Genomic DNA, 21,186 nt, shown 5'->3' with positions numbered 1-21,186 from the left:
CGTTGCGGTCGGGTTTTCTTTGCACCTCCTGCCTTTTCTGTGCCTGTGGCTGCCTGAGTGCTTGCTGCAACGTGTTTGAGGAAGCTTTTGAGGGTCCAGATCAAGGTTGCTTTGCCTGGACCTGTTCCATTGTCTGATGCTTTGCTTCTCTGCCATCATCACCCATTCCTCCTCCTCCTCCGAAGACAGGATGGTTGGCTCCCCATCTGCTTGCCCTGCCTGCAGGTTGTCCCTCCAGTTCTAGACTGTGGGGGCCACGCTGGGTTTGCTTTGGGTGCTCTCAGCACCGGGACAGGATCTCAGAGCACTCCAGGAACCAAGGCTCTGTCCTCACAGACCAAGGAGACCTCACACAACTGTTTTCTGTGCTCAGGTGAACAAATGTTCAAAACCAGCTGTGCATCAGAAGGAGCTCCAGGCTGTGAAGGACGATTCCCAAGTCTTTCAGTGGAAGGCCCAGGAGGGAACCCTTTATGGTAGAGAGTGGTGTGACCTAAAGATCCAGTTTTCCCCCCTGGAAGAGGTGAGATTGGCAGGTGTCGCCCCAGGAGCTCTCTCAGGGCAGGGTGGTAAGGAGAGCCTGACGCAGGGAGTGGCAGATGAGCTTTTCCTCCACAGGCAGCTTTCTGGAAGCCCTGCACTCACTGGGCCTCAGTTTCCCCTGCAGCACACCCTTCTGAGAGGTGCCTCACAGAGAACATCAGGGCACTGTGCTGTGGCTGCCTCTCTGCCCATGGGGGAGATCTGCCTGACTCCCCTCGTCCTCCCCCTTGCCTGGTTGTATTTGCAGCCTGCGACGCTGGGTGCAGAACAGCTGGCACAGTCACAGGGCATCAACCTGGAAGGGCCAATGCTGGCTCATCCTGCTGCTGGCACCAACAGACAAAACAGCCACCAGACACCTTCCTGGGCACGGCAGGACAGTCACCTGTAGTGGTGTGCTGCCAGCAGTCTCTGGGGCTCTGGCCCAGCCTGCCTACACATTGCTGTGCAGCTGGGGAGTCGACTTCAAGGATGGAACATTCCCAAAAGCCCTTTGCATGGGGACTTGGAAACTGACAGGGTGTAACAGGAGGGACACAAGTGCTTCCATGCCCAAGAACAGTCCCAGGGATCTTTTCATTGCTAGAAAGATGTAACCAACCATCTTGTGTCAGGCTTTGACCAGAACCAAACACTGAGCAGAGAAGACAACCTTTATTTTTAGCCAGCAAGAGCTTATCTGCCTCTCTCATGGAGGTGGTGTTTGCCTGATGCAGCAGTGCCAGGACTGAGGGCCTTTCTCATGTGCTCCTCCATGACTAGGGGAGAGAACATCTGATAATCCATTTTACATCCATCTCATACCCAAATACCCAGTTACACTGCACACCAGGATTCATCCCAGTTACTCAGAGCCAAGGACACAGATGCTGTAGCCCCTACCATAAGTAAATATCTGGGTTTCCATTCCCCCTGAAGGGACTGATAACACCCCTGACCTTTGGGCAAGGCTTGTATTTGGGGTCCTGTCACCTAGGACTTCATGGACAAGTTTTCTCTTTTTTTTGTAGAAGTCCTACAAAACCGAGTTGAAGATCAACGTTCATGGGAGCAGCCAGCTCCTCGTACTGCACATCTCAGGACAGGGTCTGGAGCCACGGCTGGAGTTCAGCCCCACAGAGATCAAGCTGGGAGCAGTGTTGCCGTGCAGCCCTGAGCTGGAGAGGACAGTGGTGGTGAAGAACCCCTGCGAGTTCCCCATTGAATTTTACTCCCTGGATTTTGACGAGGAGTACCGTGAGGAGGAGAAGGTGAGAGGGAAGGTCTGGTCCCCATGTGTGTGCTCCCCAAGCTCTGCAGCACTCCAGCCTTCCCAGGCTTGTGCCAGGGAGATGGAGGCAATCCCTGAGGCAAAGCCTGGTGGCACTTTGAGGTGAGCCATCCCTGCTGGCAGTCTGTGGAGGGGCTTGGATAGCCTGTGTTGTTGGGAGGAAGGAAGGAGGGAGAAGATGGGCTGAGTCTGTTGGTATGATGGAGGTTGATAGAGGAATCTTATGGATGGTTTCTCTTCCCCACACACACAGATCCTGCGGACACTGGAGGAGTTTGGAGACCAGGCAGCCGTGGTGATGCCTCCACGTGCTGTGGGTGAGAAGCTGCCTCCAGAGGTGCTAGAATATTATGAGAAATGGAAGAAGATGGAAGCTCTGGGTCAAGAAATTATGTCCAAGTGCAAGGAAGAATCAGGTGAGGACAATGGTAAGGGTTTGGCATTGGCTGTTCTGACTGTGGACATAGCAGGGAGCCCAGCCCACACACCCTGAGCGTTCTGTCACCTTGTTCTCCATGCAAAGCCCATGCTTTTAGCAGCCATCTGATCTCCTGCCTGGTGGAGGAATTCCTGGGTGAAGGGCTGTGGCATCCTCTGCCAACCTGGAGTGTAGCCAAAACAAGCTCCTATCTGCCTGCCATGGACTGGGGAAATATTCAGGATATCCCCTTTCGTCCCTTAGCCACAAAGAGTAGCATCAGATGGATGCTACTTCAGCCAGTAGGACCAGGTCTAATATCACTGGCTCTTTTGTATTTGTTCCTTCCCAGCAACAAAAGCACAAGCTCACATTGCTTTCAGCTGTCTCCTTTCCTGGGATCTGAGGGGATAGGGAGGATGATCAGGATCCAAGGTGGGCAGGAGGCTGACTTTTCTACTGGTTCTGCACAGCAGCGCTTCAAGAGAGCATCGAGTTGTTAAAGGACATGGTGGATGAGTCTGACGGGCCCATCCGTCAGGCCATCAGGCGCTACACCCGTCCCGTTGTAGAAGAGATCAAAGCCCAAATGCCCAGAGGGATTGTTATCATCGTCTATGGGACACCCCGGACAGGTACGGGAGCCACAGCCCTGGGCTGCAAGGAGAGGGGGAAGCAGGAGAAATGCATCCTGGTGGACCGTGGTGCCTGAGACAAAGTCCTCAGCTGCATATGAGGTGGAGATGATCCACCTGGGGCTGGAGTTCAGTGCTCATAACCATGCTAAAGCTGCCTCCCTTGTGGTCTCCCCTAGAAGGGCACTTGCTCTCCCACCATCCTCGAAACTTGTTTGTGAGTTTTCCAGAGCCTGTCCCTGAAAATGCCTCACGTGGAAGTGTCACCAAGCAGTCTTTCTCTCTCTCTCAGGAAAGTCAAGGGTGGCAGCCGCCCTGTCCAAGTATTACGGTGTCACCCGCTTGTCCCTGGACCAAGTAGTGATAAAAGCCATGTCGGACGAGCGCAGCTCGGCGGGGCTCCGTGCCCGGGAGCTCTGCATCGAAGCTGCCCGTCAGCGAAGAGCCATGAGGGAGCAGATGCCGGGTAAGGAGAAACGCTGCACCCAGAGCATGCTTAGGAAACCACCACGACCGTCCACTTCTGCTTGCTCAGAGAAATGGTTTGACAGCCCTCGGGTCTCTTAGGGGACATGGGTGCTGTGCATCTCTGGCTAGTTTTAAAACAAAAAGCTCGATTTTAAGGGCTCCTGACAGGGGCACTTTTACTGCCATTTTTGGCACATATTCCTTTTTCTAGGGGTGGTGAAGCACACCTGTCTCTTTCTCTGAATTTTTTATATTTCCTCAAAGCTGAATCCAGCTTGCTCCTCATGGGCAGGCAGAACCATTGCCCACTTTCACAAGGAAAAAGCCCTCTGAAGTGGCTCATTAAGCACAAAACAACTATGAGTGTGGCTTTGCAAACATGAGAGGAAGGGAAGAATAACCTCCCACAGAAGTTTCCAATGAGAGACATGCTATAGATGAGCTCTTTTCTCCAGAGATTTTCCTATGCCCACTGTCGGGTCACACAGCTTGTGCACGCTGTGCTGTTCTCCAGATCAGACTGGAGACTTTCAGGAAACTTTACTGGGCAGTTGGTGCCCTGAGCTCTGCAGGGTGAGGGCAGACCTGCTCAGTGTGGGGAGAAGTTTTGCATTGCTCCGCTTTGAACCTGGTTGGGTTCAGAGCTGGTGGAAGGAAGAAGGGTGTGGATCCCAGCTGGGGTTTTCCCACATGGAGGATTTAGCTCCAGCAGAGATGGGTGATGCAGTTGGGGCAGGGCTGCATGTTACAGTCTCCATGTGAAAATGCAGGATGGGTGCAAGGTGTGGAACAATGGTCCTGGAGGATGAATCTTTGGTTTGATCCATAGGGGAACTGCTGTGCTAGCAGTGTCACCTGCATGCACATTTGTTAGGAGGGACCTAGAGCTGGCTTTAAAATCCAGTATGGGCTGGTGTGCTGATAAGCAGGGAAGGAGCTGCTTCTGGGAAGCAGTGCTGCTAGTGCCCAGCAGGCTGGGGGACAAGTGCCGTGTCCCTTCCAGGGGCAAGGCTGTGCCCATTGGGTTGGAAGGTGCCTGCTCACTCCTCACAGCCCTGCTGAGCCATCTGTCCCCTCTGCAGGTAAAAAGGGTGCTGAGGCCAAGAAAACCCAGCCCAGCCCTGGAGACAAAACCAGCAAGAAGACCCTCAGTGTCGGACACCAGGGCCCTTCAGCAAGCAAGGATAAGGCATCTGATAAACCCCAGGCAAGATTTTCAGTGACCTCCAAGGTGAAAACTGATCTGCACTGGTTAATGCCTGGGACCTTCCTGTTGCTGTTGAGATGAGAAGGGGTTGCTTACAGTGGAGGCTCCGTGTCACCCTGGTGCAGGGTCTATAGTACCAAGAGCCAGCTGGGCATGGCTTGGGGTGGGAATGTGCTCTGGCAGAAAAGCACTATTGGTTCTTAATGGTTTGTTGGCAAAGTGCCTTCCTGGCTAACTTGGCTGCAGGTGGCGAGCAAAGCTGTGGGAGGCTGTGCCGGGGGCTTGCAAGCTTGGGTCTCTGCTGGCCAAGGGATGAGCCCTCCAGGGCTGTCTCCTGCAGCTGCCAGCCTGCACTGCAGGGTTGTCCTTGTCTCCGCTAGAGAGGAAGCCCAGATCCGAGCCCAGCAGTGGGAACTGTCCAGGGCTTTCTGCAGGGGTTTATTTTCCTTACCATGTTCCACATTGCAGATGGCAGCCATTTCCTGTGCCACCGCTCCTGCGCCACAGCGACTCATCATCCTCACCAGGACGGGGAGAAAGGAGAAAATTAGGAAGTGTTTGAGCTGTGTGCTGCCCAAGGAATTGCTAGTGGAGATCATCTCTGAACGGCTGCAGGTATGTGGCTTGGAGGAAACAGAGACGTTCCTGCTCCAGAGAGACAGGCAGTGAGGTACAACTCAGAGAGGAGTATGTATGCCTGCTGCTGGAGGAACCTGTGCTGCATGCAGAGATCCTTGGGGGAAGCTGCAGATGCCCTAAGTTAGCAGAGTGTAGTGCAAGACCCAAGCTGGTCCTAGCTAATGCACTTGGAATGACAGCAGCTGGTGTCCTGAGACATCTACATTTAGTGACCCGCTGCGAGCCCAACATCTGCGATGGCTGACTCGCTGTTCCTGTTTGTCTGTCCTGGCAGCTGAGCGACTGCTACAGGGGAGTGGTCTTTGATGGCCTGGAGACCCTCTTTGCGAGCAGCCTGGCATCTTCTCTCCTGTGTGTGCTCAAAGCTGTCAGCAATCGCCCGCATATCCACGTCGTCAACATCTTCCAGGATTCTGAGTTTTGGAAAGGCAGGCGGATGGCTGCAAGAGAGAAGAAGGCAGCTAAAAAACAGCAGAAAGGTGAGATATCTCCATCCCTCTCAAATCTCTCTCAAGCCCTCACCCTTAGCTGTGTGTATCTGGGTTTGCAGCAGAGCTTGTAAGAAATCTTTCTATTGATCTTTCCACCTTCTGCCTCAGTGTAGCCAGCACTCAGCTCACAGCTTCTTTAAATACAGCAGAGCTGAGGCTGTAAGACTCACCTTAATCTCAATCATTAAAGCTTCGGTGCAAGTGCAAGCTGGTGTGGCTCAGTGACTAACCCCCAGCCAGCTGTCCACAGCCATGGTGCACCTAAGCCAGGCCACAGTTTGGGGGGCTGTCTGAATTCTGGAGCAGGGATGTGAGCTCCGCAGTGTCTCCTGGCAGGGTGAGAGGCTGGGTCAGGAAAGAGCTGTGAATCCTCCCAGCTGACCCAGAGCCCCAAGCTCTGCTTGCAGTCACTAATGGCTTCTCTTGTGGTCTGTGCTGAAGCACGGGAGAAGGAAGAAGCTGCCCGGAGAAAGGAAAAACGTCTCTGGGATGTGGATGTGGATGAGTATGAAGCCCTCACTGAGAAGCAGAAAGCTCTTCTTGATTACAAAATAGAAAAAATCAAGCGTGAGCGGAGGGAGAGGTAAGTAAACCTCCTCTGGGTTACTCCTCAGGGTAGTGTCCCCGGAGGGTTTCTCTGCTCCAAGGACCTTGGTTGAGCTCAGAGGGGTTCAGCAGCAAAGGCCAGAAGCAGCAAAAGGATGGCCAGATCCAGGTCCCCAGTTCCCAAGAGAGGAAGGACCTTCCTCTGTTGAGATGAGAATGTCTTCTCTCTATTTTAGCCATGAGCCCTCTGGCTTAGACATGGCCTGTGGGGAGCTGGGCTCTGGGCTTGCCTTGCCACTGCCCACAGAAGTGTCTCAAAGTGTGTGATGTTGATTCTCATCTTCTTCATCATCCCCCTCCTTCACCAAACCCACAGGATTGTGGTGTGGGCTGGTGTGGGACACAGCTGTGCTGGCTTGATTTAGACCCCAGTCCTGCTCTAGATGAAGTCCTTGCAATGCTGATGTGTCAGGGCTTTCCTTAGGGTGGAGCACCATCCATAAAAGCTTAGGCTGCCCTTCAGCTGCAGCAGCAGGTGAACCCAGGAGAAGCTCTGGCCCAGCAAGGCAGCCCAGCTCAGGAGGACGCACAGGAAGAGTGTGGAGCTGGGAGGGGAAGCTGCTTAAAGCGAGCCTGTGTTTCAGCACTTCTCTCAGCCCAGGCTGATGTTTGTTGCACTGGGAGGAGATGGCCAGGGCTGCTTCAAATCAGTTCCCAGGACAGACAGCACAAGTGTGCCCTGGTCACAGCTGTGTTCCAGCAGGAAACCTGGTGGTTCAGAGCCTGATTTGCAGGAGGGGAGTTCCTGCAGCCTTTGCTTTCTGATTGCTATGATTATTCTCATTAATGAGCAGGCTCTGCCCAGGCAGAAGGGGGAAGAAGGAGCCAAGTAAGCATTGGAGGAGGGATAAGTAGGTGTTAAGCAATTTATGGGCAGGTTTAAACTGGGAAACCAAGAGAGAGAGGGCTTCAGTCATCACTGCAGAGAGATGGTGGATCAGCCTTTGGCAGCGTGCTGGAGGTGTCCAGGTGGACCTCAGGGGAGAAGTTGCACAGTTCATACCTTATGATGGCAAGGCTTAGGTTTGGCTGGCCCAGCACTTCACCTCCCACCCTTCCTCACTTGGGATGTTCCCAAGCTCTCTGGGTTGAGGAAGGTCCACAGAGATGGTCTAACAGTTCTGCCTGGCCTCAGGGTCAAGGAGTGAAGGGCAGAGCCAGCTGGGATTACTTTTCTGATAGTGACTCTCGGGGGTGTTTTCTCTTTGACTTGCAGAAGAGAGCAGGAGCGGCTGGCTCGAGAGGAGGAGGAAAGAAAAAAGGCATTGTCAAAAGCCTCAAAGAAGCAGAAGAAAACCAAAAGCCCAGAGGTCCAGCAGAAGAGCAAAAAACCAGCTGCAAAACAACAGCAGCAAGAAACAAAAAGCGCAGACGTCCGTAAGGGGAAAACAACAGCTGCAAAACAACAGCAGCAAGAAACGAAAAGTGCAGACATCCGTAAGGGGAAAACAGCAGCTGCAAAACAACAGCAGCAAGAAACGAAAAGTGCAGACATCCGTAAGGGGAAAACAGCAGCTGCAAAACAACAGCAGCAAGAAACGAAAAAACCAGAGGTCCGTAAGGGGAAAACAGCAGCTGCAAAACAACAGCAGCAGGAAACTAAAATCCCAGAGGTCCCAAGTAAGCGGGACATGATCTTGGACCTGAGGTTTAACATCTATGAGTCTGCACAGAAGGAGATCAGACATATTCTGTCATCCTGGGACAGGGTTCAGGGTATCATGAACAAGTCCCAGTCTTCCCCTAAACACAAAGGTGAGAAGAGCAGCAGTATGTCTCTGGAAAGGCCAGAGAAGAAGTCTTTGGAAGAACATGGCAGCCACAAGAGTCCTCAGCAGGAAGGGGAAGTCAGAAGCCATGGTACCGGAGTGCCCTGCTTGGACTTCCACATCACGCGTCGTGAAAACGTGTTTGAGAAGATCCTGAAGAGCAAGAAGCTGCCACCAGCAAAGCAGGTAAAAGCCTGCAAGGCTCAAATGCTGAGCTTGACGTGGTCTGGGGCCCTGGAACAGTGTGCCCCCCAGGTGATAACAACACAGAGCCTTGTCGAGGCACTGATGATGTTCCACAATAGCTCCACAGTATCTATGTGGATGTTCTCAGCCTCCCTCAGATGTGTGTCCAAGCATCCCATCTGTTTAGAGAGTTTCTCAGTCTGGAAATCATAAAAAATGGTCCCAGGGCAGAGCAGCTCACAGGCATTGTTCTCTTCACCTGAGTCACTTGGGAGAGGTTTCTCTCTTGGTCCCACTGTAGGTCCTGCTCTGGAGCCTGCTAACCCACTGGGCTTAAAAAAGCACTTGTACTCCATATAAATCAAAAACTCCACTGCCAAAAGCTCAGGGCCTTTAGAGAAGGAGGGTGAGAATGAAGGTGACAGGAGTATAAACAGGCTTTTCTCTTCTGTTTTAGATTCTGGACTCTCTGGGACTGGGTCCCTTAGGGCCTCCCATTCTCCCAGGCTTTCTTTTCTCTGTGGTCCCCTACCCAGAGGAGGACAGGGTCCCCGCAGCAGCAGAAGACCTCAGACACTTCATCCTCGTTGAACCTGAAAGTGCTGCTGCAGAAGATGATGTGGTGGGTACTCCTTTTGTGCCTTCAGTGAGGGTGCCAGGGCAGGGAACAGGTCAGATGGAAAAGGGTCACCATGGAGGGGCAGTGAAGACGTGATGGGGCCCCATGTCTGCAGGCATCCTTTCCACCAGGGATGAGGGAAAAGAGATGGCTCTGCATAGACATAGAGCAGTTCTGTAAGACAACAGGAAAAAAAATCACTTAAACCCATCAACTTACCTTGATGAGAGGGTCCTCAGCAGGGAGAGGGTCCTGGGTAAGGAGGGGTGTCCGAGGCAAGACAAAGACCAATAAGGAAGACCAAGTTCGTGGGCAGGTGGTGATTATTTATTCTTTCTCCTGTTGGCTAACAAACCCCATTCTGCTTTCCAGGATGGGGGTGTCTCAGGGCAGGTCTCACCTCTCTCTCCCTTTTCTCTCTCCCCTTATGCCAAGGCCCCAGAGGCAGAGGCAGAGGACCATTTGAAGGAGGAGGAAGATACAAGCAGATGCAACTCTCCCCAGGAAAAGCGGAACTCTCCCCAGAGCCCGAAAAGTCTCCGGGATCACTCCCCAGAAACACCCAGAAGTTCGCCTGAGTCAAGGAAAAGCAAACTGCAGAGTGACTCAACCCTTGAGAGACCTACCAGGTGAGCTGCAAGGGAGGAGGTGATCCCTGTGCTTCACGCTCATCTTGCCAAGCAAGGTCCATTGTCCTCAGCTCCGCAGCGACCCTCTGCCAGTGCCTCCGTGGGATGGCGAGTGCACAGCCCTCCTCCTTGTCTCGTTTGCCCCTTAGCAATGTCTGAAGCTTCCTTTTTAACTGCCAGGCTGAGAAAGTTCCGGTGGATTGTTCCTGCCCACGGGGAGGTGGAACTGAAGATCCGCTTCAGCACCACAATGCCAGGGCAGTTTGACCAGATGATGAATTTTGAGATCCTGGGGTCAAAACGCCTGTACCAGTTACCCTGCAGTGCCACTGCCCTGTACCCCAGCATCAGCCAGAACCCACGGTAAGGCTGGGCCACGGGAGCATCCCACACTGCACCCCCGACCTCAGAGCCAGGGCTGCCCCTTGTGACCTTCTGGCTGGGGCAGATGGTGCTGCCTGAGGCACCCAGCATCTCTTCCTCTGCTGGGAGCTGGGAGGCTGAACCTCAGCCACCAGGAAGGGTGATGGCTTTCTGACTAGATTTCCTACTTGGAGCATGTCAGAGCTCCTCATTCCCCATTTTGTCTGCCCAGGCTGGTGTTTCCTCGCTGGAGGAAGAACAAGGAGAAGGAGGACATCATCGTCAAGGAGTACGTCATGAGCACAAAGCAGTTCTACTTTGGACCACTGCTTTGTGGGAAGTCAAGAGAGTGGTATGTGCTCCCTGCTCCCAAGTGAGCATCCCTGTGTGCTGCCTGTACAGACTGAGATGTCGGGAGGGGATCTCCAGGGCCTTGTGCTCTCCTGGACACACTTGCAGACACACTGTCCCAGTGGCACAATGCAGGGCAGTCCCAGGCAGAGACCTGGCAGACACACGGGGTGAGGGACCACAGATGTGTGAGCGTGAGCAGATAACAGGCAAATGAGCCTTGGAGGAGCTGCCTTGCCAACCTGGTGGGTGCCCTGGTGTCCAGAGCCACATACTGCTGTCAGCCCGAAGGTGACTTGGGGCAACTTGTGTCCCCCTCCACATCTCAGCTCCACCCCTTAGGAAACAAACCTTATGGTGCTTTTTCAAGTGCTTTGAGCTCTACAGGTAGACTAAGCAAGCAAGTATTCTCTAGATGGTTTTGTAAACCTTGCATTAATCTCTAATAGTAGTGAGATTTTGTGATTTGACCTGCCAATATGTGTGTGTCAGAGGGGAACCTACAGCAGGAATTACATTTTCCTGAGATTCCATTGCATCCGCAGTGCTGGAAAAAGTCTGCCTAAAAATGTTGTCATTGTAGCTGTTGGCATATTTCTGTTTTTAATGTCACTCTTGTTTTTATTTTTTTAATAATATTTGAAGTTAAGTTCTTGTCTCCATGGGAGCTCTGGAGGGCCAGGCTGATGGATGGTCTGAGATTTCTGTTTGCCTCTTTAACCCTTTCACTCCAAATTCAGTTGCACACCTCAGGGAAGGGTCATTTGTTATCTTTCACATTCCCCTTGGGAATTGATGCTTTTGATTTCTTTCCCTCACACTTTTGAGCTAACCCGTGCTAGTCTGACGACTTTCTAAAACAGATAAGCAGAACTATTTTGAAAACATCTTTTCCAAAGCCTTTCTCTATCCTCTGCAGGGAAGGCACCCCAAGAAAGAAGGGGAAAGAACCCTTGTGCCTGGTGTGTTGTTGTTTTTCCAGGCCCTTTGAATTTATATTGTGTGAAACACTCTTGAAATGGCCTGTGCATCGTCATGCTTCTGGGGTGCAGGCACCAGGTACAGGGGCAGGCATCAAAGCCAGGCAAGGATGAGCACACATACCTTGCCTCGTGCCCCTGACAGGGATCCTTTTTCTTCCCCTGCTTGTTAGACCATGGTCTTCCAATGCCACCTCCTGCAGCTGGCACACAGTGCTTTCCTCGGTGTGTGGTGAGGGCAACAGTCTCCTCTGCAGCCTTTTCCCCTTCTCTGGACAGGTACAAGGCACAGAACTGCCCCGACAACAGTGAGAAGTTAACCATCTTCAATGACTCCCCCATGGAGGCAGAGGTCCATTTCTCCTTTGAGAATGACAGCAGAGGAGAGACATTCCTTTTGGACCCTCCCAGCATGAGGCTGCAGCCCAAAGAGAAGAAGGTAGGAGGCGAGCAGGTAGGGCAGGCACCGCAGAAGTGCCGTTCCTCCTGCTCACAGAGGGCTCTTTGTATTTCTTTTTGTGGGGACGGATTCAGAAGCTGACTATTTGGGCGTACCCGACTTCCACTGGCCTCATGCAAGACAGTCTCATCTGCCACGTCAAGGACAACGCAGAGCCAGTGGTGTTCCGACTGTGCTGCGAAGGGGTGCATGTGAAGCTGGGGGTCAGCCCCCAGGAGCTCCAATTCAACAAGCTTCTTCTGCACAGGTCAGTCATCCCATGGCTGAGGGCACTCCAGGGCTTGTGACAGAGATTAGACTCTGTTTCCAGAGGCTCAGATAGAGCTGCTTCGAGCTGCATTCAATGGCGAGACTGGTGTGAACACCAAGCAGCTGACACTGAGTGTTTTCCTGTCTCTGCAGGACTGACACCCAGACCCTGGTCCTTAGAAATGACAGCCCACTGCCCATGGCATGGCATCTGAGTGGGCTGGAGGACCTTGGAGAAGATTTTTCTGTGTCACAAGGCAGGGGCATTGTTGGGCCCCGGAAAGACTTAGAAGTTAAACTGAATTTTAGGGCTGAGAAGATTGGCATCATAAATAAGATGATCCGAGTGGAGGTGAGAGAGACTTGGGCCTTCCTGGCAGAGCAGGGCAGAGCAAGCAGCCGTGTGCTCTTAGGGACAGAGAGAGCTGCATCTGACAGACACGGGGGTGCTGTGGCCCCAACTTCTGCCTCTGTGCTGGGTTGGCCGGGTGCCCAGGCTCTGCATCCGCAGCCTGTACCACAGCCTCCTTGCTGCTGTGCACGCTTGAAGGCTGTTGTTTGGTTGTACAGACCAGCATTCTCTCTGGACCCTTTCTGGGATTTTCTTCCCTGTGGTTTAGAGGCTGCATTTCAGTAAGCATGCGAGGTGATTGAAGAGGAGGGCATTAATTGTCAATGCCACCTGCTCTGGGACACCTCACATTTCTTGTGGTTGTGTTTACAGCCCTGGCCCTCTCAAGGGTGCTTTAGCAGCACCATTCCCTGCTGTGGGAGTGCAGAATTGGGCTGATAAGGTTTCTTACTGCAGCAGAATCCCACTGGGACAGCCTGTGAAATGGGCAGGTTAGGAAAACTTGGGAGTCCACAAACGCTTGTCAAGCCAGGGAGGCCATGGGGGGAGCAGCTGGAAGAGACAAGGACTTAGAGACTGTCTTCCAAAAGAATGGTCTAAGCAGTGTTTGTTTCTTGCTGCCTCAGGTTTCAGATACAGAAAACATCCTGGGCATTGTTCATGCGGAAACCATCAAAGTCTCTGTGGAGGTTTATGATGTTAATCTGAGCATCAACATGCCTGAAGGTCAGTGGATGCCTCCCAGACAACACAGTCCAGATGCATTTTACTACCTTAGCAAGTGGGCAACCAAAGCCCTTGGGAGGGGATGGCATTGCAGGCAAGGGTGGCACAGATCCATAAAGCACATACCTTGCAAGCTGCATGAAGTAAAGCACTGTCAGGGCACCAACAGCCTTGAGTCTCTCCCTTCTGAACTTGGAAATGTGCAGCTTCATGTGCAGATTGCATTTGGTGCTTTGAAATAACAGTCATCTGAACAGGCAGTTGGCAATGCCCAAAGGCTCAGCACAGCACATAAAGCAGTTGGATTTGTGCTTGGAAGCAAGGAAATGGAAACCAAGCTCCTTGGCTTCTACCCTGCAGATACTTGGGAGTAAGAAGAGAAAGGGCAGCCAAGTAGCTAGAGAACACTTCTGAGAAGGGACACTTGCTGAAGAGGGTTTTGTGCCATACAAGAACTCCAACTATGTAGCTTGTGACCGGGAGTGCTCTGCAGCAGCTCACAAATATTCACCATTTCTTACCTCACTCTGTGGGTTTTCTGCAGGTCCAGACGGCAGCGTGGATTTTGGAACCATTAATGTCTTTGATAATAAGAAGGAAGTCCTCAGTCTTAAGAACAAAGGCTTATATGACATTGAGTACAAGTGAGTCCAGCTGCCTGGTGCTGAGCTTTTCCTCAGGCTCCCAGGCCTGCGTTCTCCCTCTGTCCATGGCTAGAACCTGTTCCCGTGCTGCTCCCTTTTCTTTTTTTTCTGGTCCTATGCAAAGTCCTGGCTGTGCTGGTGGCACCTGTACTTTCAACTGCAGAGGTCTTCATTCTTTCCCTTTCTCCACAGTTTCAAGCTGACAACTGGAAGTTCCAAGAAGGGTGACTTGAAATCTCATTTCACTGTCCGGCCACAGAGGGCTGTGCTGAAAGCCTCCAAGCCACCTGTGAAAGTTGAGATCCTCTTCCACCCTATGACTGAAATGCTTCTCAAGAGCAGACCCATCCTGCTCTGCCAGGTGAGCTGCCAGGGCCTGGCTATATTAGCACAGTGTGTCTTGGGAGCATAAGCAGGAGAGGTGTCTTTGGCAAAGAAGTTTTTAGCTGGGGCATCCTCTCTCCTACATACACAAACAAAAACTTCCAGAACCATTTGGGAGGCTTCATAAGAGAGCTGTAAATCTGGCTCTGGAAGAGGCCTTTAAATAGGGAGGGTGAGCTGCTGGAGACCTGGGGTGGGGTCAGGGGACAGGGGTAGAGACTGGCCTCTGCTGTGTTTACCAGCCCCTCCTTTGGTTGCAGGTCTTTGATCCCCAAGTGGGAGGTGAGACTGTTGCCACCATCCCAGTGAGGGTGTCGGCGAGAGCAGTGTACAGCAAGTACAGCATCGAGCCTGCCTCGCCCATCGACTTTGGTACCATGATTAAGGGCACCAAGAAGACCCAGGTCTTAACTGTAGAGAACAAAGGCGCCCTCAACTTCAAATTCTTCATCCACCAAGCACCTCCACTGCAAAGGTAAGAGAAGACCTGCACCAGCCTTTCTTGTCTGAGGAGGCACCACCACACAGCTGGTGTGTGACAGGCAGCCAGACCTGGGTTATTGTCCATTTGGGTCACTGGCTTGGGAAGAGGGAGCAAAAAAACACCTCAGTATCCCCATGTGTGGGACAAAGCTGGTGACAGAGCTGCTCTGTCCATGAGCTGCAGCAATGGGTGCTGCAGGCAGCTCTCCGGGGGCCATCAGGAGCAGGAAGGCTTTCCTCCATGGGGAGGAAGGCCAGCTTTGGCCTCAGACAAAGGCAGGGGAGCTCAGCATGACACATCTCTGCTTTCTCCTCTCAGTTCACAGGAAGAGGAATCTGCCCCCTCGGTCAGGGAAAAAACGCACTCGACACAGGTGGGTGGCTCCTGCTCCTCCCCAGCATGTGGTGCTGCAGGGGATGGGGGAGGATGCAGCTGTGCCCAGGCTGGGGATAGGACATGAGGGATAGGACATGATCTGCGGGATGGAGAGTCCATTATCTGCTCAGTTCCACTGACAGTCCCATGCTCTGGCTCTGACCTGCAGTTGTGGGGTCAAGAGAGGGGAGCAGGTCCTGTGTTTGGTGGCTGCTAGCCAGCACAGATCTGTGAACACCACAGGAGCAAACTGTCCCCATCTGAACTCCCAATCCGTAGAGCACTGACAGCTTTGTTTTTTCTTCTTTCCAATCCTCTCCCTCTCTCCCATCATTGCTCTCAGTCCTTTCTGCTCTCCTGTACCCCTGGAGGTTGAAGGATCCCAGCTACCACCTTCATTCTTTTCACCAAACTCCTTCCTCTCTGCCACTCGGGACAGACGTGCAGCTCCTTCTGGCTTGTTCATCTCATCCTGGGGCTGCCTTTGGGCCGTGGAGTCATCCTTCCCTGCCCTGACACTGGGTGCTTGGGCCCAGCTGGAGGCCGAGGCATGGCGTCCTCCTTGCTGGGGGTGTTCAGGGCACGGCTGTCGGGCATCAGCCTGTCCTGGTGCTCTTTCTGCAGGCTCAGCTCACTGTAGGCATGTTCACCGTGTCCCCTTGCTCCGGCTCCATCGGTCCTTGGGGCAAGCAAAACATCACAGTGGATTGCAACGCAGGAGCAGAGGGGAAATGCGAGGAGCAGGTGTACATTGACATCAGCAACAGAGACCCCAAGGACAATCCCCTCGGCATTCCCTTTACTCTGACTGCCGAGTCCTGCTTCCCAGGTACGTACTGTCCACAGGTTGCCATGGGCAGTCCTGCTGCTGATCAGCACCTAAACTTGCTACTTGCATAGAGAGGCACCCTGGTCCTGAAGTCCCACCTTAAAATCCTCAGAGGTTACAGTCGTTTTCAAGTCCACCAGTGGGGAGAGGCTGGGAGGGATGTGTGGAAGCATAAAAGGAAAGCAATGCCCTTTAAGACTGAGGTTGACTGAGCTCCATCCTCACTGACTGAGCTCTCTTATCCAAGGCTGGGTTTTGCAGTCACCTGGGCAGAAAGGGCTTATGAAGCCCTCTGAGAGGCCAACTGGGTCCAGGTAAATTCAGCAGAGGCTTCTCCAGCCTCAGCCCTCCCTCTGGTCTGTCTGCAGCACTTGTTGAAGACGTCACATCCATCTTTGAGAAGTACCCGATCCACAGCAACATCAATCTCCACCAGACATTACAGTCAGTGCAAGGCAATGGTGTGTTCATCAGAGATGATAACACATTCATCTTCACCAAAGTTCTGGTTGGGCAACGGGCCACAGCTTACTTCAAGATCTCTAATGCCAGCAGTATCCCATGTAATGTGGTCCTCTCCATCAAAGCCTTGCCTGGAGAGGTAAGAACAAGAGGCCAAGGTGACCACTGCTCTCTAAAGCCCATGTGAGAGCCTGCCTTGTTCTCCAGAGTCATTGCATTCTCTGGCCCAGCTGGACTAGTCCAGCTCAGTGCAGGTCGAACTGCAGGGCAGAGCAGCAATGCCAGGGGGGCACTTGCATTGAATTCCACATCTCTCAAGCAAATTTTGGCTCATGCTTCTGGGTCTTTGGTGGGAATCCTGAACATCTCTGGAAAGCACACTCAGAGAGGGGCTGTTACGGACTGATGGGACAGAGCTCAAAGCAGAGCATTTCCTGGCTTTTCCTTCTCTTGAAAGGCCAGTCCTGGGTTATTTGCAGGGTTTTCCATGCTGCCCCAACCTCCCACATGTGTTGGGGTGGCTACCCAGCCATCAAAGCAAGCTTTTGTATGCCTGGGCATTGGCGCAAGGTCAGCATCCCCTGGGATGGAGGAGCCTGCCCAGGGAAGCATGAAGCAAGACAGGCTGTCTGGGGCTGTTCCCAGGGATGCATCTATGGATGTACTGGGTCACACTGAAAGATGTGACACTAACACTGCACTGTGGGTTCCCCCCAAGCCTCACAGCCTCATCAGCCACATCTTCAAGTTGGATCCTGTTGAGATGAAGCTTCCTGGCTTATCTCATGGCTTTGCTACAGTGACCTTCACTCCAGAAGAAAAGAAGGACCACCAGTGTACTTTCACAGCTTCTGTTGTTATCCCAAAAAGGTGAGTGACCCTGTGAAGTATTGGGGGGGACCGTTCTGGTAGCTGCCTCTCCTCTTGGTGCCTCTAATGCTTTCAGTACTCTTAGGCAGAGTACTTGGCATGAGATGATCTGGGAGGTAGTAACTGTTAGGCAGAGCAGAGCAGAAAAATGGGGAGGATACTTCAGCCTGTGTGAGGGACTCTGAAGAGAGGGCCTTAGGTAGCCAACTGGAAGTTACTGAGAAGTGCAACAGCTGAACTGGGGCTTTCCAAGGACAAAAGGCTTAGATGAAGCAGTTTCTGTGCCAGCAAGTCAAGATTTCCTCCTTATTTCTGTAAAAGGAAGTGATCCTGTGTGGTTCCCTGCATGCATTAAGCTATTTTTATATCAGGGGAGTGATTGGAGCTCTTATCAAAGAGAAGCCCAGTTCCTCTCCCTGGGACCTGTGTACTGGGGCTCTGACCTGCCCTTCCCCAAGCCTTTAGTGGCTGAATTGGAACAGCTTTCTGCCCTAACAAGCAGTTCCTCTTGTAGTATCCTTGGAAATAATCTTTACTGATGGTGCTGTTGGTTTGGTTTTCCCTTCTTGCTTTTGTACTGTTTTCATGGTGTGCTTTTGCTTGTTGCATATGTCTCGTATCACTGCAGCCAGAGGATTTGCCACGTCTCATCTGGTGCCTCATTATTTATCTGCTGTACAGCATGATTCAAATCAGGGAAATTATTTAGAACTGTTATTCTGGAAGGCTCTGGCTGAAATGGTTTCTGTGCCTCTCCAGCAGCTCTGTGAATACGAAACCCCAACAGCTGACCTTCACTATCAGTGGAGAGGGGCACGTGCCTCAGGTGACAGTTGAGTACCCGGGCCTTCGGAGCAAGAGAGGAAACCCTGTGCTGCGCTTCAGGAGGCTCCTGCTGGGGGACTCACAGGCACTGCCCCTGGTCCTTCGTAACGATGGCGTCATACCCACAAAGGTAAGGACCTGCTCGGGGAATGCTCTGGGCTGGGAACAAGTGCTTGTCCCATGGAGCAAAGGTCCCAAAAAATGTGATTTTCTGTCCAGTCTTTCCTCTTTAGTTGAACACAACACAAGAAAGGTGGTGGGGTGTTTTTCCCCCCATCTCCCAGCTCACATTTTGTTCTCATGTGGGCATGTATGATGTCCCAGTTCCGTGAGATTGCATTTGATACTGGCTGACTCCATTTTAATTAAATTAGTTATGGTTTAATTACATTCTGCTCATGACTGTCTGTCCTGTTTATCCATATGCTTCTGAACACCCTTTTTCCCCTGTGTGACTTCACTTAACCTTTGTGCTGGGCGCTGTGTTTGAGGTGGGGAGGTGGTCTGGCTTCCCCGTGCTGGACCAGCGGCCGTACGGGCTCAACCCATGTGCCAGCCTCTACTCACACCAATGTCACTGTGCTCTGTGTTCCCTTTTCTCAGTTTACAGTTCATATCGTGGATGACAAGGGAGTTTTCTTTATGAAAGGCAGGCAGTCCTCACTCTGTGCCTTCCACATTGGAGACATGGAAGAGGACTCCACTGGAAAAGGTAAATTCATTAACCGTGCAGTGTGATCACTCACAGAGGGAAAAGGTGTGCCCTGATCTTGGCTTGTCTAAGCAGCAGCCACATGTTAGACGTAGTTTCTTTCCTTGGTCTCTCTGTCCCCCGAGCTTTTCTTGTGGATTCCTTGCGGGGTTTCCTCCTAGCAAGTTGTAGGAAGTTTTTCTGTTCTTTGAGACACGGTGGGTTGAGCTGTGGGGCACTATCACCACCTCAGTGGACTGGCTGAGGTCTTTGCTGCGTGTGGGAAGGTACCAGCCTGAAGGGAGGCAGCCCTTGAGCACACAAGCCAGCCAGCAGAAGCCAAAACTACTCCTTGGCTCAGCCTTCCATACGGCAGGAGCTGGCTGGAAGCAGATGGAATGAGGGCTGGGCATTAACCTGAGGTTAAGCAGCTTAAGTGGTGATATGTGTGATGGTGGCATAGTCTTGTGAACACAGGAAGAGGGTCTGGAACCACTGGTGGGAGAACCTGTGCTTAGAAGCAACTGATTCCAACCTCTTATTCCTCGTGTAACCCCGGGAAATATTTCCTCTGTACAGCTGTATTACTTAAATCTGATTCCCATTGCTGTGCAGCCAAGAAGCATCCCGAGAAGCCTTACATGCTCCTGGAACATGGGCAGTCAGCAGAGTTTGATGTGTTTTTCAAACCCACCCTGGCCCAACATCTGGAAGGGAAGATCCGTGTGCCACTGTCAGGCAACAATGAAATCAACATAGAGCTGGTGGGTGAAGGCTACGACGATGACTTCACCTTTGATAACCTCCCTGGACTAGCAGAAGACAGCGAGAAGAGCAATGCTGAGGGCAGTCTGGAGGACGACATCATTGAGGGTAAGAGAGGAGAGGCTGCCAAGGTAGAGCGAGGAAGAGGAAAATGTCTGATCATGCACGTCCTCTCTCTAGCCAGGGCTGGGCTGTCACCCACTGGACTTGGGGGCCTGTGAGCTTGCCAGCTGTGCACACAGAGGAGTGTTTGCTGTGCTGCTTGTCGCTGGGCACAAGCACAGCCACGGGCTTGGGGACCCCCCAGAGGGAGGGAGGCTTGGTGCAAGGAAGAGCTGAACATACACGTGTCTCTGCACGTGAGGGGGGCGGATGGACCTCACTGCATGCTGAGATCTCTTGCTCTCCTTCTTCACAGCTATCAGAGCGAATCACATTGAGTTCGGGGACTGTGCAGTCAGGGAGCTCTGCGAGAAGACCTTCACAGTCACCAACCGCAGCAAGGAGGTGATGCGGTTTGAGTGGCTGGCAGACGCCCTATTCCAGTTCTCCCCCAAGGTGAGCTGGGACAACCCTGCCTTTCCCAGTTGCTCAAACCCTTTCCCGGTGTTCCTGGGAGCTGGCAGGGAGTCACCAGAGTGAGAGCCCATTCCAGTGCCATGCAGGAGATCCCCCCCTGGCTGGGACAGGGCTGTCAGCCCAGCAGAAAAGGCTCCGTGTTATGGGAGGTGGCACCTTCTGTTGATACTTTGCTTTATCAAATCTCACATAAATCCTCACTGAGGTGCAGATTCCCGGCACAGCTGCTCGCCATATCAATCCCTTTTGCTGTCAGTGCTGCCCTTGCCAGTGATTCCAGTTTGGTCTTGACTCTCTGGTTCTCCCTAGGTGGGACACCTCCAGCCTGGTTGTGCCAAGGATATCAGAGTGACCTTGAAATCCAAAGTCCCAGTCACCATCAAAAGGCACTCTGTGAACTGCAAGGTGGACAAGATCAAATACCAGCTGCCACCAGAAGAGGTTTACAACTGGGATGATGGAATGTACACTGAGAAGTGGGAGGACACCAATGAGAGATTACCAGGAGCCCGCTGGCCTATCAAGGAGAAGGTAAGAAGCACAGCAGCAAAAGCTAACCAAGCTTCTGCAAAAGGACCTGCCGACAGCAGCAGAGCACCAGCACTGCTGGCAGAGCAGCTCCTGCTTCCCCTGGGCATTGGCTCCAGCCGGGAGGTTCACCAGCAGTGCCTTTTAGGGAGAGGCGGATGCACAGTGAGCGGGTGGGCTCACACCACAGGGGGAAGCCTTTGGGCAAGAGACCTTTATCCACATGCAAACTGCCAGTCTGTGCCACAAGCCAAGTGTTGCAGCCCATGTTGAATGGGAGGTCACGTTTGATTTTATCCCATTTTACAGTGTTAAAATCTCTTCATCTGATTTGGTGCCTTTTCACCCACAAGGAGTTAATTCCACTGCATTCTGTCTCTTGTTCTGAAGGGGAGAGCAGCACAAGTGCTCTTCCACGTACACCAGTGAGCTCCGAGCTCTGCCTACACCGATACCAGAGATTTTGGGTGTGGCCTCTGTCTTGTGGGGGATATCTCATTATGGAGCAGCCCAGGCACTGTGCAGGAGTCTGGAGAAGCATCATCTCCAGAAACTCTTGCTTTCTATCATTATTGCCACACACACTTGTCTTGGTGAAGGTTCTTTCTGAGAACTTTGTAAGTCCTGTAAACCCAACTTCCCCATCAGAGCATCAGCAGTTGGAGACTTTCCCAGTGAGTTTATTCGCATCCCAAAATGCCCACAGCCAGCTCCCACCCCCCATGTGCCATCTGGAGGGCACTTTCTCCTAAGATGAGAAGGAAGTTCTTTCTAGGACTAGTCAGTCTT

The 21,186-nt window shown here is 52.4% G+C and overlaps 1 protein-coding gene across 1 annotated transcript in view; it reads left to right on the top strand.

Annotated features, from left to right (window-relative positions):
• Positions 1–21,186, top strand: part of LOC127479048 (hydrocephalus-inducing protein-like) — a 55,627-nt gene that overhangs the window by 31,613 nt on the left and 2,828 nt on the right. Inside the window, exons 31-60 of the mRNA XM_051805531.1 lie at positions 374–523; positions 1,554–1,793; positions 2,067–2,241; positions 2,705–2,866; positions 3,159–3,332; positions 4,417–4,541; positions 4,788–5,156; positions 5,455–5,659; positions 6,113–6,254; positions 7,494–8,232; positions 8,690–8,854; positions 9,287–9,480; positions 9,661–9,843; positions 10,076–10,195; positions 11,454–11,613; positions 11,709–11,881; positions 12,037–12,235; positions 12,862–12,961; positions 13,506–13,605; positions 13,798–13,966; positions 14,250–14,464; positions 14,792–14,846; positions 15,473–15,677; positions 16,046–16,278; positions 16,858–17,009; positions 17,769–17,964; positions 18,438–18,546; positions 19,141–19,398; positions 19,709–19,848; positions 20,179–20,400. Of these exons, the coding sequence (XP_051661491.1) occupies positions 374–523; positions 1,554–1,793; positions 2,067–2,241; positions 2,705–2,866; positions 3,159–3,332; positions 4,417–4,541; positions 4,788–5,156; positions 5,455–5,659; positions 6,113–6,254; positions 7,494–8,232; positions 8,690–8,854; positions 9,287–9,480; positions 9,661–9,843; positions 10,076–10,195; positions 11,454–11,613; positions 11,709–11,881; positions 12,037–12,235; positions 12,862–12,961; positions 13,506–13,605; positions 13,798–13,966; positions 14,250–14,464; positions 14,792–14,846; positions 15,473–15,677; positions 16,046–16,278; positions 16,858–17,009; positions 17,769–17,964; positions 18,438–18,546; positions 19,141–19,398; positions 19,709–19,848; positions 20,179–20,400 (5,829 nt within the window). The remainder of the gene's footprint in view (positions 1–373; positions 524–1,553; positions 1,794–2,066; positions 2,242–2,704; positions 2,867–3,158; positions 3,333–4,416; positions 4,542–4,787; positions 5,157–5,454; positions 5,660–6,112; positions 6,255–7,493; positions 8,233–8,689; positions 8,855–9,286; positions 9,481–9,660; positions 9,844–10,075; positions 10,196–11,453; positions 11,614–11,708; positions 11,882–12,036; positions 12,236–12,861; positions 12,962–13,505; positions 13,606–13,797; positions 13,967–14,249; positions 14,465–14,791; positions 14,847–15,472; positions 15,678–16,045; positions 16,279–16,857; positions 17,010–17,768; positions 17,965–18,437; positions 18,547–19,140; positions 19,399–19,708; positions 19,849–20,178; positions 20,401–21,186) is intronic.

The sequence above is a fragment of the Manacus candei genome, unplaced genomic scaffold (genome assembly GCF_025592945.1).
Source record: "Manacus candei isolate 608988 ecotype Guabito, Panama unplaced genomic scaffold, ASM2559294v1 h1tg000065l, whole genome shotgun sequence".
Taxonomy (NCBI): domain Eukaryota; kingdom Metazoa; phylum Chordata; class Aves; order Passeriformes; family Pipridae; genus Manacus; species Manacus candei.
Note: the sequence above shows the minus strand (reverse complement) of the source record. Positions and strands in the feature narration are given on the sequence as shown.